General features: G+C 45.4%; 1 protein-coding gene across 2 annotated transcripts in view; it reads right to left on the bottom strand.

Moving 5' to 3' along the window:
* The window catches only part of drosha (drosha ribonuclease III), a 73,672-nt gene that overhangs the window by 45,808 nt on the left and 12,203 nt on the right, over nucleotides 1-15,661 (bottom strand). For both annotated transcript variants that reach the window (XM_063912376.1, XM_063912377.1), the window contains exons 13-17: nucleotides 15,445-15,614; nucleotides 13,723-13,847; nucleotides 10,750-10,849; nucleotides 6,636-6,743; nucleotides 3,117-3,224 (exon numbers count right to left, since the gene is read on the bottom strand). In XM_063912376.1, the coding sequence (XP_063768446.1) occupies nucleotides 3,117-3,224; nucleotides 6,636-6,743; nucleotides 10,750-10,849; nucleotides 13,723-13,847; nucleotides 15,445-15,614 (611 nt within the window). The remainder of the gene's footprint in view (nucleotides 1-3,116; nucleotides 3,225-6,635; nucleotides 6,744-10,749; nucleotides 10,850-13,722; nucleotides 13,848-15,444; nucleotides 15,615-15,661) is intronic.

Below are 15,661 nucleotides of genomic sequence, written 5' to 3'. Positions count from 1 at the left end.
CAGCGCCCAACAACCTCTTTATTACCGTGCACTGCATTATTTGATATGCACAGGTAGACTCAGAGGTAAAGAAAAGAGACTGGAATCCTTTCAAATATCGGGTTTGTATGATAAAAGGCATTGCATGTTTTACCCTTACAGCGGTAATCTCTGTTGCAGAATCTATTAGATGTTCTTGATTCTTCGTTCATTGTGTGAACAAGCGAGAAAAACGAAGTTGTCTCCAAGTGTTATTAATAAATAAATGGTCATTTTTGGGGTGAATGATTCCTTTAACAGCTGGGTCTGCAGCTCTTACGTAACATTGGCACAAAAGTCCATCCCCTTGCATTGTTATGTAATATTTAACATTTGGAATATTTGCTCAGAAATATAAGCACATATTAAAGCCGTAAAATGCATGAAAAAGATGGGCGTCCCGATGATATGGCTGGGTACGAATAACATTCTGAACAAGGAAAAAGCCTGAAACACCCCGGTACTCTGTGTAGAGCCTCGTTCGTGGGGGCACCACAAACAAAAGCATGCGATATCAGAGTCGGGGCCGAGGACTTGTACGGATAAATTATTGAGATCCTCTGTGATGCCTCTCATCCTGTCAGCATGGGTCAAAAGTGAGGGACGGGGATGAAGCAACAGGGGGGGGGTGATTATGAGGGTCTGGTGGATGTTGGGATGCGGGAGCATGTGGCGACCACGAACACATGTCTCTCCAACCCAAATCCACCTGCCCCCCACCCCCCGCCTCCAGTTTTAAATGTTAAATGTTTAACAGCGAGGCTCTCAGAAGAGGAGCTTCAAAGGGCCGCGGCTCCACTGGAGTCAGGCGGGTTGGGGCGAGGGGGGGGCGAGTGCAAAGGCTCCCGCTCTCTGCCCGGCTTTTTGGGAAGTTGCCTCATGCAAAGATCACACTGCCATTTTGTAGTGAAGTAGCAGGTGTGTTGCTGCACAGAGAATCGAAGGATGTCCAATGGATTACCTGACTGAATGTGCACAGTGATCAAACATCTCTGACACACGTTCTCCCTGCGTGTTTGATTCCCAGATATGATTTCATTAAATTACAGTGCGAGCTGGAAACAAGCATTGATTTCCGCACAGACCCACAAAACTCTGTCTCCCAAATGATCTGCTGCTTTCATCTCTTCTAAGCAAAATATAGCATGCCTTTAATGGGAGTACAGCTCATTAACCTTCAAAGCCAGAACAAGAAATCCCATTCTGAAATAGCTATTCTACTGCCCCAAACCAGGAATGACAGCCGGTTCCTCTGCAGTGATACTCCTCTAAGTGTAACCCACAGTATGTCTCATTAACACTCAGTGTGTGTTAAATGTGTCAAAATAGAAATGTCAAAACATTTTACACTTTTACAAGGTATACTGCATTTGAACATTAATACACTTGGATGAATGTTCATTCTAGGGAGCTGCAGTTGTTGTTTTTTTCGGCAAGAATTTTGTACAAATGGTGTGAATAAAATAAAATAGAATTCATTTTCAAGAAAATTAGAACGCATTGAATGGGTTAAAATTCGGAGAGGAAAACTCAAGTCGATATTAAATTTAAATGATGATGGTTGAAATTATCCTAATAATATTTCTGGGTCGATAACAGCACACTAAAGAAAAGAAAGTGAGTCTATGGGGCATTCACATGCACTTAATGGATTCAGTTTGGACAGGTAATATGATTTGCAATTAAACAATAAAAATGTAGGTTTTTATAAAAAGGTAACCAATGAGTGGATCAGTCTTACGGTCTCTTTTTACACAATTTGTCTTTTACTTTATTGAGAGAATAGTCCATAGAACATTTGTTAGCTCCAGCTCTTCTCATATTAGAAATAAATAAATTGCAGCTGGAAAACATTTCTCTGATTAAATATGATCATGTCATCAGAGAAAATAGGGGAATGGGATGTGATGGCAGATCTGAAACTAGTTTGACTCAAGAGGGCTTTTTTGAAAAAGCACCGTCGCACTCATGCAGCCGTCCTGTCCAAACCTATCTGGGCACAAAGTGTGTGTTCTGTGGGACATTAGTAGATGATGTGTGTGTGCAGTATATGAGGAATGTACTGTAAGCCAAGCAATGATGGCTCCCTCCTTGGGTCATTTCAGTCCCAGAAGTGGTGAACTGCTGACAGGCTTGGCTTTTATGCACACGCACACGCACACGCACACACACAGCAGTGTCATGCTGTTCACACTTAAGTGGATAGAATTGTGATGCAGACAGACAGCCAGGTAACACACTGCAGGGAACTGTATGGGAGCTGTCATGATCAAACTGATTGTTTTTCTTTTGTTTGTTTGTCTCTTTTGAAAGACGAACGAGTACAACGAGAGTGGAGGGAGGGGCAGATCCATTAACTTCTCCCCAAGAGACGGCTCAAATTGGCGTCTCCTCGATGAAAGCCACGCAGGCTGTCGGCCGCCGGGTGGCCTCGCAGCGGGTCCGCGTTCCCTTTTTAACACTCGTAATGATGGCTCGTCATTATACAAACGACAGAAAGGTCAATCGGCGATCGATTCGTGGGAACACGCCCAGAGCGCAGACACACACGGAGCCTTGAGCGAATCTTAATGCATCCTTCCCCGTTTTAACTATGTACAGGCTACAACGCATTGATTTCTAATGTATCAGGTTATGACAGCTCTTCGATTTTGCTGGAGGCGGCCGGGGGGGCTTGCAACAGGAGCACACAGCTTGAGGCTGCAGACCTGACAGGGGAGAAGCTGGCGTTACGGAGGAGGCTGTTGTTGACCTGACTACTGTCACCGCGGCTCACAGTGGACCCGAGCGGCTCGTTGCAGAGATATGACTCAGGCGGGTGTGTGGGTTACCTGAGTTGACTTCTGAGCCCCGGTTTCCACCTGAACTATCCCTGCAGAGGTGGACTGGGCACGGTAATGAGGCAAACGCTGCCTCCCTGGATCTCTGCACAAAACTTTTTTTTATCATGCTATCTAACCGGCTGTACATTGCACCCTGACTGAGAACCCCAGGGATTTGCCTACCTATATCCTGTTAGTGATCAGCTTCTGCAGCCTTTAAATAGTGCAGCTTGGGTCGCACTTTGGGGGTAAAGAGCCATCGTCACTGTGCCTTACCTGGAGGAGGCAGCGTTCCTTGAAGACGTAGCCGATCAGATCATCCAGGTGCATCAGACACTGGTGGTAGCGGATGTGATGGGTGAGAACAGGCAGCATCATGGCGTGCTGTAGGGGACAGAGAGATCTATCAAAAAGTGAGAAGGCGGCAAAAGGGAGACAAAATTGGAAAGGGGAAAGAAAAACAGGAAGAGATAGAGAATAGGAATCATGCTTTATATGAAAGATGTGCTTGAGGATTGTGTTTTGAGAGAAAGTGTGATGAAGAGATTGAAAGAAAGGGAGAGGGGTTGATGGAGGGAACAGGCGGGGAGAAATCAATCAGCCGGTCATTATTTATTAAGTGGTGCTCTGCAAGAGAGAGATGAAATAATCAAAAACCCAATCGCAGCACGGTGAGAGGGAATGACAGAGAGGAGGGAAATTCACATTTGGACAGGACAGTGAAATCGAAGCCCATTTCAACATGTTGACACTCTTACATTCGGACAAACACTGACAGCCCCCTCTGACCCTGATGTATTAGAGAGGGGGGGGGGGGGGGGGAGTTTCAGTGCAACAAAGTGAAAGAAAAAGTGAAAAAGGAGGGAGAGGAGGAGGCGCATCGACGGGATTGTGAGAAGGAACAGCAACAGGCTCATTTACTGACCACTGACTCTTCTCACTGACAGTCAGAGAGCCAATCTACAGGATCATTAGCGGGGGGGGGGGGCTTATCAAGTCGGGTGTAAGTGGCGGCTGAGGAAGTGTAGCAAAGGCTGGTGTACACACATTAACCCCGAGCCACCACATGAGAGAGGATGGAGCCATGCATGTTTTAATTAGCGCTGCTGGGGAGGGTGAGCCCGGGGCCCGGCGGCTACGAGCAGCGCTGCCACGGAGCCCCGGGGCCGTCACCGGGGCCGTGGTGACACACTCCCCAGGCCTTGTTAAGCAGCCAATTAACAAAGCCAGGCCCTGGTCGTGTCTACAGCTCCTGACCTGTTCTGATGACTGTCGGAGTGTGAGTGTGAGTGTGAGTGTGAGTGTGAGTATGTGTGTGTGTGTGTGTGTGTGTGTGTGTGTGTGTGTGTGTGTGTGTGTGTGTGTGTGTGTGTGTGTTAGAGAGGAGTGATGGGGGCTGTTAGAGTTGATACTCTGCTAATTAAAAGGTGGGGAATGTCTAATTTACTGTCACGAATCGCGTTGGGGCAGTTTGGACAGCGGCCAGACGGAGCAGTGGTCTGACTCTGCGGTTCCCCTGGCTGAAATATCTGCAGCATGAATCACTGGATCAGGATTTAATGAACTGGGGTGTGATAAAATGGTCTCCGCTTACATATAATCACATCCATTTGTTTCTCACAGAATAAAAACATTTGAAAAGGGTCAAAAAATATGACCCAAAAAATATATATATCACGCTGTGTAGTAATGTTTTTAAAATATCATTTTATAATACACTAACTGGATGTATTTCAATTAAGAAATGTTTTGAAATAACCACTACTCTATCCCATTTGAACTCTCCTACAAGCAAATGGAGAAAAATAAGAATTCAAACTTTTATTTTGAAATAATTGTATATTTTAATGTTTAAGGTGTCCGAGTGTTATAAGTAAAAAAAAACATACATTAAAAAGGTTAACAGGTGTGAATAAATAATTATAATAAATATCAGTTTTATTTTAGCGTAAACCCAAAAATAAAGCTCGATACTGACTGTAGGATCATTTCTTAACAAAATAAAAATTGACAACTCTGCTTATGTTCTTTTTAAGACTTATAATACTCTGACTTCTTTTTAAAGACTGTTTTAGGCAAGTTATATAAGTTTTATAATCAGCAATGCAGGAAGCATTTGATCTACTTCCTACCTACCTGCTGCCATCAATAGGAATGCAGAGAGTTGTATTTACCCGTGTTGTGTCTTGGTTATGTGATACAAAAGTAGGCCGATTAACGTAACAAGTGAGTGATGAATCAAAGAGACAGAGCTGCCCACACTTATTCTCTCTGATGTAGAATGGAAAACAAGCTACCTTCCGTTGAAATGTAAAAATGGACTGATAGCCTTCACATGTGATCGGGCAGAGAAACGGAAGTGAATAAAAAAAGCAACATTTAATTATAACTTTTCTTTCTTTAAACATTGATGAATAAATAAATCTAATGTGCTGCCAAGTCCTTGACAGAGCCTTTCAAGTGAAGCAACCTTGGTGTATCCGAGGGAAGTCAGTAAGGAGGGAGCTGGTTCTGTTCCGAATAGAGATCCTGGTTTTTAGATTGGGGAAACTATGGGTCAGTTTAGGCGTTATATCTGGTCTGTGTCGCACGTTGTGCAGAGTATCACCGCAGTTCGAACTGAAATTATTCATGAACCAATTAGTCGTAGCGGTACAGCTTGAAGCAAATATAATTGGGCGGCAATTATGGATTGGATCCTCTGTTGCTAGACCTTGCTGTAAGAGAGGTCTGGTTTGCGGGGATAGAACTTTCCGTCACTCCTCTCCAAATGTGAAATCAGCTGTAGGGTATCCTCGCTGTGCGGGCGGGCGGGAATGTTTTTAGAGGAAAAAAAAGAGCGCTTGTGAAGCTGTGTATAAATAAAATGTCACGTCACATCACTTAATGAATGGTATGGCTACCGAGGCTCTGTGGGAGTCCACTCTCCTTACACAGATTTTGACACTTAAATAGAGAAGTGACGCAATGCGTGGAAAGATCAGAAGACCCGTCCCTGACTGGCCACAAGCACTGGTGTGTGTCTGTCTGAGTGGAAGTCCTCCATGTATGTGCCAAGGATAATTGCGGTGTATTACAAAGTTATTACATGTTTAATAGAAACCTAGAGGATAGTCAAACCTCTAAGTGTATACACAAGGAAAGTCACTAATTGTCCTTAGCTGCCCACAAAAACAAGGATGTAAAGAGGCAGAAGTGTCCATTAAACACGACCACGGCACTTAGTGTTGACGTGCCTTGAAGTGGCTCTCAGTCGGATTCAGAATTGATTTTAATATTTTATTGATAACTCCTAGGGCTCTTCATGGTCTGGCTGCTGTTTAGATTGCCGAGACTCTGATCCTGCAGATACAGAGCCTGGTGTGAGATTCAGTGCTAATAGCCGTACCAGGGAGCAGATTGGTGTCTGTAGGTGAGGGGGCATTGCAATGAGAGCACATTGGATCCATTTATAGTCATTTATCAATTATTGCTCACCATTTTCTCACAATTAAAAGAAAGGATTAGCTATAACATATCCTGTTTGCTCTCCTACAACATCAAGGTCTTGCAAACCAAAACATATTTTATCAAGCAATATAATTGTGTTTTTAATTCCACTTATCATACGCCATGTATTACTTAAATTAGTATTCTTGTTTTTGTATATTTAATTTTAGTACAATCCTTAGATTAATATGTAAATGTCACGTAAATAAGTATGCTTGTGTGTATCACTGAGTGCATTCATCTCAGTGCAAGTTAGATCTTGGAGTATGCATTGCCGAACGTGTCGGTGTTTTTTGTGCGCGTTACCTGACAGACGTCGGAGCGGATGCCGGTCTTCCAGAAGCCCTGGCTGCTGAGCTCCACTGTCACCTCGCGGCGCATGGTGTTCTTCTGACGGATCTTCTGAAGAGCTTCCTGCCAAACAATCAGCCAGTCAATTATTGATCTGCCGCAGCCTTCGGGGACAGCTCCCATCCTCAAAACCCCGCCCCCTCACCACCTCCTACTCCCCCAACAGAGACGGCTGGCAGATGCAACATAGTGAAACCTCCATAGCATGACATAAATACTGTAGAGCTGAAGACAGGAGCAACAGGGCACTGACAGCTCTGCTGGCCTTGGCTAATTGAGGCACTGCTGTGGGTCAGCATGGCTGTAGGCAGTGGGGGTGGAGGAAGGCTAATATGGAGGCGTCAGGCCCAGTCGCCAAGAGCCAAGGCACCTGCCTGCCCATTAGGACCCTCACTCAAAACTAGCAGCAGCAGCAGGAATCATTACAGACACACACATCATGTCAGACCTACAGCAAATAACTGGAAACTCAGTTGGGGAGGGGGCTCTAAGAAAACAGGGTCCTACAAATAACAGCCGAGACGGAAGATGTATTGACAGACTGCTCCTCCAGATGTGTGTGCGCACTCACTCAGCTGAGATTTATCGACTGCGTCTGAGTTCGCCGTGATCTGCCTAAAATGGAACGCCAGGAATTTTTGACTCGCAGAGGAAATAAGAACAACAAAGGCATGAATAAATAATGCCCTCCTACTTTGAACTGCGCATCAAAGTGAACAAGCTCGCCCACGCGCAACACAAGCACGCACAACCGCACACAGCACACTCCGTCCGTGGACAGCCAGCCACTGGATATGGAAAGCAGTAATCACAGCGAATGATATGTAAATACTTTGTTATGCAAGCCTTTCTACAGGGTCAGGGAATGGACAGAAGTACAAAAAAGTCAACAATTGAGTAGTGAGGGGAGGCGGAGAGACTAACTTTCTGCAGGGTCAGACAGACGGGGCACAGCTCATTTGACTTTTATCATCACATCGTTCAGCGGAGAGGAGTGTTTGTGTTTTGGATCAGGTTGAGGTCAAACTCCAAAGACACTGTCTGAAATTCACTGCCTGCGCAAGGCTGGAGCCATCTGTTGCATGTGTGCTCCCTGGCTTACTTGTGCATTAGCATTTTGCCAAAGACAGACTTTTGTTAACTAAGAAAGATGGTGAATTACCAACTCAAGCTTTTATTAATTCCCTCAGGAAACTACACCTAGTTTAGATTCTTTAAAAAAACACTCTGGCTGCCTCTGTTTTAGATTTGGTTTTAAAGCTTTCCACTTGTTTATGAAGCTATAAATTACTCTCCTTCTCCCGAGATCACAGATTTTTCTCTCATTTTATGTTGAGGCACTCCACTGCTTTTTATTTTAAATGTACCTTATGTGTCCCATAAAAGTGCTGATGAGAGTGCCTTCTGATTTTATGCCCCTATACTTTGGAACTCACTGCCTCTGGGTAGTAGAAAGGTACTGTAAGCTCTCTGCGTTTGTTTTAAAGAATATTAAATGACTTCCTTTAAACCAGACTTTACATTTGGAGTAATGTATGTAGCCTTAGTTTATTACAATCATAATGATAGAAGCTGTGAAAATAATATAAAGCATATCTTCCTTTATTAACATTTAGAGAAATTGGCAACCAGTTCCTTATTTTATGCCATTTATCAAATATTAATCTGATAACTGCACATTTTCTTAAGTCTATAAGGTGACTACAATATACTTTCAGTTTGGCAACCAAGACCTAATTCCTTGAAGTTAAGTTCTTGTGTGGCCCAAGCTGAAGCCCAGAATTGATAGCAACGGAATGATATCTTTTCAAAGATGCTCCTCATACAGCTCAACTGAGCTTGGCCAAATCTGCGAGGCAGAATCAGAGAAAATCCCCAAATCCACATATGCCGAGCTGAGAGAGAAGCGTCAATGCTGAAGTCACTGCCAAAGAAGGGACGGCCGGGGCTGAATACTTATTCAAATTAGAGATTTGAGATAGTGAAAGTGCCATTCATTACACACCAATGTTTTTCGACACGTGTTCTGCTTGTCGTAAAATTGTAAAGACAACCAAGTACAAAAAAAACCCAAAATGTGAATACAATTTAAAAAAGGAGTGTTTTCTGAAGACAATATCAGTCTGCACGTTTGAAACCCAGGCGTGCGTTTGGCTGAGGTTCTTAGCACAAAATCCATCTGGGCAACACGCACAATCTGCATGCCTCTTCACGCCACACCCCCTCCACCCACACACACAAACACAGTCCTCCACACACTCAGCATGGGGTTTGGAAATGGGTACTCCCTGGTGTGAAGGCCAGTTCTAGCCAAAACTCCCCCCCCCCCCCCACCTCTCTGTAGGTGTGTGTTGTCCACACTGAGCGCACAGGCATCACAAAGCCGTTTGGAGCAGCACCACCGTGTAGCGGACACCTCTGACAGGGGGATTCTTAATGGTGGAAAACGCCTTTCAGAAGAAAAAAAAAAACAGACGTTAAGTCTATCGGCGAAAGACCGTTTACAGAGGAAGCTCGAGTGTTCCCTGGGGCGTTAAATAAGTAGCGATGCCACACTTCCACTGCAGCGCTGAGACACTGACATGGCTAATGCTTGTGGTGGTGTCTGACGGGCCCGGTGTGTGTGTGTGTGCATGTGTTTGGGGTGCGCTAATTGCTCCGGTGCAGGTTGACAGTAGGATTGTCAGGGCTTGTTAGCCACAGAGCTTTTGCCGAGCTACCTGGGAAACAAGCTGATTGAGCTCTGAGTTCCTCCTCATTATTGGTTCAGGGTGTTTCAAAGGAAGAGGAGCGCTCAGAGCTTTAGATAGTGATGAAGCAGTCCAGAAGTTACAGCGCAGTACCAGAGAGATATGACGGCACAAAGAGCTTGTTCTCAGCTACTCGTGGGCCACACACCCACACCCACACACACACACACACACACACACACACACACACAGCATGGTCATGGCTTCACCAAACCTGAACCTCATTCTCAGTCCCTGGGGGGGGGTTTGACCTTCAGTCAACTCGAGAGCAGGTACAGCGGTTTTACACATTCGTCTAAATTATGTATTATTAGTAGAGTAAAAGTAGAGAAGGAGTCGAAGTTAAGGGGAAATATTAATACCTAAAATAAAAATGGAAGAGGATTAGGACGTCCAGCCCGTTTACTTTTAAACATAATTATTATTGGCTTTATTTCCTTTAGTATGAAAGACGATGTGTATTTCCTGTTTTTAGATCTGAACAAAAGTGTTTTGTTTATTTGTTTTAAATACTGAGGTTTAAGAATTCTGACTCTGATCTCAAAAGAACAAAAAAATAAATCACTTTTGATCAGATCTAAATCAAATGCTCATGTGGCCGTGATCCTCTTCCATACAAGCGTAGTTAAAGCCAATAATAATTGTATTTAAACAGAAACAGAATAGAGGAAATGTAAGAACAGAAAATCAGCAACTATTCAGAAGGACCAGTTTGTAAACAATAAAAGGGGAGATATCTGCAAAGGCTTGACAATTAGACTGATAAATGTCACATTTCATATACATCCGAAATACAGTTTCCAACATCAAAGAACACATGTTTATTTGTATGTACATGGCATTAATGTGCAAATGCATGCTCTCAAGGTAAAGCCCTGGATGCCATATTTAAATATTCCTCTGTTGTGCCATATCCTTTAATGTTTGAATGCAAGGCAGCGTTTTCTACAAAAAAGAATCTACAGAACCAGAAGAATAATGTTTCCTTTGTAAGTCGCTTTTGTTTAGTGAAACAGCATCCTTGTTTCTTCCAGGCAATAATTCTGACTAGCAGAGGCAAGTTCCAGATAAGCTGCATTTGAATCAGAGTGCACAGCGGGAATAAAAGCAATAGTTTTGCTCTTGTTTCTGCAGAGAGTGCAAATGCTCCAGCGTAACCTTTCATATCTGCGGGAAATGAGCTCTCAAAACATTTAAATTGAAAGCGTATTGCCCAGCATCCACATAACAAGTGCAGGCCACTTGACAATGTAAAAAATGTGAGCGAGACAAAAGAAAAAGGGAAAGAATATCTCCCCTTTTTTTCCCTTTCAACCCACCTCTCTCTGCGTCAGCTTCTGCTTGTCAATCTGCTTGACCTTGGGGCTGTTGGCCAGCAGGTGGCGTAGTTTGACGTAGCTCTTCCACAGCTTCTGGTACCTGCAAGAGGAAGCAGAGAGGGAGGCGTCAGGCTGACAGGAGTCCATCTCCCCCCCTCACTCTCCTGCTTTGCAACAACACATCAATATTTCATCTGCAGCTTGCCCGACATTAGAGGTAATTTAACAGTTGCCTGCGGCCGATATTGCATTTGCTGCTTTTTTTTGTGAAGGCAATAGACACAGAAGAGTTTGTGTTTCAGATGTCCACTGTTTGAACTGCGAGGAGAGGTCCACACACAAAGACGGACTAATGAAATGCTCTTCACCTTATTTTCGGTTTTCTCGTGAAAAGCTGCAAGTCATGAAACACACGAGTGGCCCGGCGCGTCTCCTAACCTCATAATTCTCATTTTCTATAAAACCCCATTGTCTTTGCTCTCATTTGCATCTGAAAGGAGGCAGGGAGTTATCGGCAAGGTGACATGTAGCCATCATACTAACCACCTAACCCCCCACCCGACTCCCCTTCCCTCTCTTTTCAATCAGACCTCCTGATTGATGCACTGAGGGCCGAGTGTGACCGTTCTGCTCCCATTCAGGAGACTTTCTCCTCATTTACACAGAGTTATTCAATTATGATTGGTGGGATGGAGGGGTGAGGTGGCGGGGTTTTCGGGGATAGGATGGCGCATTGACAGAGAAAGGCATAAAAGGAATGGAGAGAGAGAGAGAGAGAGAGGGAAGGGAGCAAGGAAAGGAGGGAAGTGGGGGTGTAGCGTGGAATACAAGAATTATAGAGCTTTAATGGTGGGGACTTCATTAGAGACTGAGACGAGGGAATGAGACGGCTTTACCGCCCCGATTATCAGCTCACCACCACCTCCGCACCGAGGCAGCCGAGAGACAGAGAGGGATAGTGAGACAGCGCGAGAAAGAGAGAGAGTCTCCCCAGCCTGGGAGGCCCCCTCGTCCCCAATCCGCTCCAATGACCTTTCCGCAGATCCGCTGTGTGCTCTCAGGGTAGCTGCGCCGCCGCTCTCGCCACTCCCTGCACATGCTTGCATTAGCATATGCTGTCTCTTCCTTTCTGCCCCCCCCCACCCTCCCTTATTCTCTTTTCTGTTCCCCTATCTCAGGTTCTTTTCAGGAATGGTATCTGTAGCTCAGCTGGCTTCATCTATCCGCTGGCTTTTAAGCGTTTTAACAGTTATCTGTTACGTGACCGCGCAGCGATTGCTCCACTTAAACATGCCCGGACTTTTGCAGACAGAAGAAAAAATCTACCTGCGCACGGGGGGGTTCATCGCCTGCTCTTTGATAGACTATCTTGTGAAGAATTACGAATGGTAATCTGACTTTTGTTGTTCGTTACTGAAAATGTGACGAGCAGGATGAAAGGCGCAATGGCCTGTTCCTTTCACGCTCAGGCAGAGAACACCTGACGATAATTTATTTTTGCTCCTGAAGTGACGCAGTTGTTTTCTACTCCTGAAGTGTGTAGAATCTTGAGAAAAATAGACAACAGTTTTGAAAATCACTTCAAGATAACTTTAACAAGCTACTAGAGTTTAAAAATAAGGGAAACGTTGCACAGCACTCAGTATATTAACCACTTCCATGTCTGCAGAGTGCCCATGCGAGAAAAAAAGATCTAAACTGCGTGCTCAATATCATGGCTGAGAGACGGGAACTCTGCAGGCATGTGTGTTTCATGTGAGAGAACTCAACTAGAACTTGTGTTATGGTGCGTGTTACAGGAATGTAACGTGCCTTTACTTTTACAGAAAGAGACTTATTCAATTAGGCTGATGTAGTAAACTGACATTGCCTTCCTTTCATTTCCCTCCCTCCATGTCTTCCCGCTCTTGCTGGGGTTGTCTGTCCTGTTCTTTTCTTTACATTGCCTGACCTCAGACATGTCATCAGCCTTGCCTCAGCTGTCATGATGGAGCAGGAGATGCTTGAGTAGCGGCCAGTGTGAAGCGGGGGGGGAAGAAGACAGCACAGCTCCTTCAGTCTCCTGAGTTAATATATGCTTCTACTGTGGCCCTGTGCTTCCTCTGTGGCATCGCCGCCGCCGCAATCAACACCGACTCCTGCCCTCGCTACACGCATCATTAGCAGTTGTAGGAAATCCTTTTCCACTGGTCTCTCACCCCTTGTTTCTGCATCAGCTAATGATGTCCCAGTCCGTCCATAAATTTGTCGTCGTCTGCCGGCTATGAGAAGTTTGACATGGCAGCAGGGTGCACAGGGATGACTGAGCTCAGCGGACACGCGGCTAAAATGTTAGCGGCGGGGGAGAGCGGACATTAGTCGCAAACTAGTTCTGCCTAAATGGATTTCCTAACGATCAGCCTCTTGTTTGTGTCTCCATCAGCTCTCTTCCTGAATGTTGTGATTGACACTTAACCTCCGAGTTGAAAAAGACAAGACACGGGTTTAAATTTAGAGCCCCGCAGAAGGAGTTGTGTACAGACTCATGATTGGCGCTTGACGCGTTGTTGCCGCATCGTCTCTGAACACCTCGGGGACCGCGGCTCAGAGGATCTAATACACTGCTTTTGTTAATTATGCAGCAGCAAAGTACAGTATTCCCTGCTGCAGCCCTGTGGCGTGTGGCATTACTATTCACCAGACGGCGGCTCCCACGGCGGAGCCACCCAGTGGAAGCCCGGGACCCGTGACGGCAATGCGAAAATGTCACGCCACTCGTTTTTGCTCATCCTTCTAGTCCCTGTGTTTCCATCTATCCGTCTCCCCTCCTCTTCGACATGCGGTGCTCTCGCCGTGCGTCACGAGATGTTACCTTACAGTGTCCGGGGAGAACGGCGGTGAATAAGAAGCAGAGGGAAGATGAGACGCAGCAGGTGGGGGGAGATCAGATGTGTGTGTGTGTGTGTGTGTGTGTGTGTGTGTGTAAGCTCTTACTGAGGGTCCCCAGCGTAGCTGAGCTGAGCAGGCCGGATCCCAAAATGCACAATGATGGGGAAGGTGATGACATCCGGGTTGAACTGCTCCCTGTCCAGTTGGTCGATGCGCACCGAGCTCGGTTTCTAGGGTAAAACAAATCAGACCCAACATGTGAATAGAGCTCCAAGGCAGCCATCGTTCAATTCTAAGATGCTGATACAGGAAATGGCTAATTATCCACGCCACAAGGGTCGTATGTCACAGGAAAGATGAGCCGAGGGTCCGGCTCGTAGATCTGATAAAGTGACGTCAGGGGTGGCGAGCTAACTTCTCTAATCAGGGAAGAGATTGACAAGCAACATGTCCTCATCCGACTCCCAATTCACAGTTGGCCTGTCAGGCGTTTTGCGAGATCAGAGGACGGGGGTTGTAGCATAAGGCGTGACGAGCTGCGCGACAGATGGCTCGAGACGCGCATCACCTTGACATTAGCGCCGACTCGACGCGCGGCCCGCATACAAACTTTGATTCGAGAGCAAGAGGTCGCCAGCCATCTTTGATTTGGCTTTTAGAAAGACATAATCAGGTTTGATTGGCTTTGATGGAAGGGCTTGATGATTGCCCGGGTTACAATGCAGACACAAATACACTGTACATGCTAATTCATATATCAAGGCCAAACAGCACTGGGGATTCGTTAGCAATAATGCACTAACGCTGTTTGAAGGTCGATGACATTTGACGACTGTGCCATTGTGTGAAATTATTAGCCGTCAACTTGACATTAATGTTGGTGAAACTTCCAGATATGTGAACATGTTTGGAGTTAGGTCACTGAGCTTGGGAATTACATTCTATTGATTGTATAGCACCAGCTGAGGTGTTTTTTATTATTCTGAACTTCCAAGCAGAATAACCTCGACACATTTGAGGTTTCTGATCATTATGAGTTGGACGAATGTTTGTACAAGAAAAGTCATTTTAAGAACTAGTGAATGTTAGTTTCTGACAGCACTGACTGAATAAATGCTTTAAAGAGGCTATTATGGTTGTTGGGGATGTGGGTTTGTGGGCATTTAAATGGTCTGCAAAGGCTAAAATCCCAAAGTTCCTTCCAGATGGATTTTCTTTAACAATAAATTGGAGTGAAGTTATTAGAAAATAATCAACAATGCAATATTTAAACAATCTTTGGAAGATGGCCACTGATGACCCAAGTGTGTTTCCACCACACAAGGCACGTCTCTTTATGTGACCTTTTTAAAAGACTGTTTGACTGGCAGACTAATCCTTAACATTAGTCTGGGGATTGAAGACTATTATCCTCCCACCTATCTGGAAACCCGACAGCAACAATTCAGTCCTGCCAGGAAGAGCAGTTGACTCGATAACTCACCCACGCCAAAGGTTATACAATCATATCCACTGTTCATATGCAACGCTTTAGCTAGCAATGACATCTTCACCTTTTCCCCCAGACACAATTACTGCACATCCTTTAAAAATATGGGCAAGACAAGAAGGTTAACCAACTTCATCGTGACATAAAAGCTCGGGCCGAATAATGTTGGTGACAGCAAATGCCCTTGGGGGGGGGGGGGGATAATAGGTGGGGTTGCTCATGTCACAGGCAAACAGGAACAGCCTTATTCCTGCAGTGCGGGGTTGGGGGGGCGAAGATTGCCCTTGAAAGAGCAGACAAGGCAACCTCCTGTCGTAACAGTGGGGCCGGGGCCTCACCATGCCCGGGTTGGTGACGATCATGCCCTTGCACTCCTCCGCATATTTCTGCCACGCCAGCTCCTCCCACTGCAGCATGTCTGCGATCTCCTCCTCGGGGACCAGCGGCTTGCTGCTGCGGAGCAGGTAGAGCAGCACCTGATGCATGGACAGCACCTCCTTCCCCCCATCTGAGATCAATTATGAGCAGACAGAGGAAGAAATTCATGAGAAACGG

This window comes from Eleginops maclovinus, chromosome 21 (assembly GCF_036324505.1).
Source record: "Eleginops maclovinus isolate JMC-PN-2008 ecotype Puerto Natales chromosome 21, JC_Emac_rtc_rv5, whole genome shotgun sequence".
Lineage (NCBI taxonomy): Eukaryota > Metazoa > Chordata > Actinopteri > Perciformes > Eleginopidae > Eleginops > Eleginops maclovinus.
Note: the sequence above shows the minus strand (reverse complement) of the source record. Positions and strands in the feature narration are given on the sequence as shown.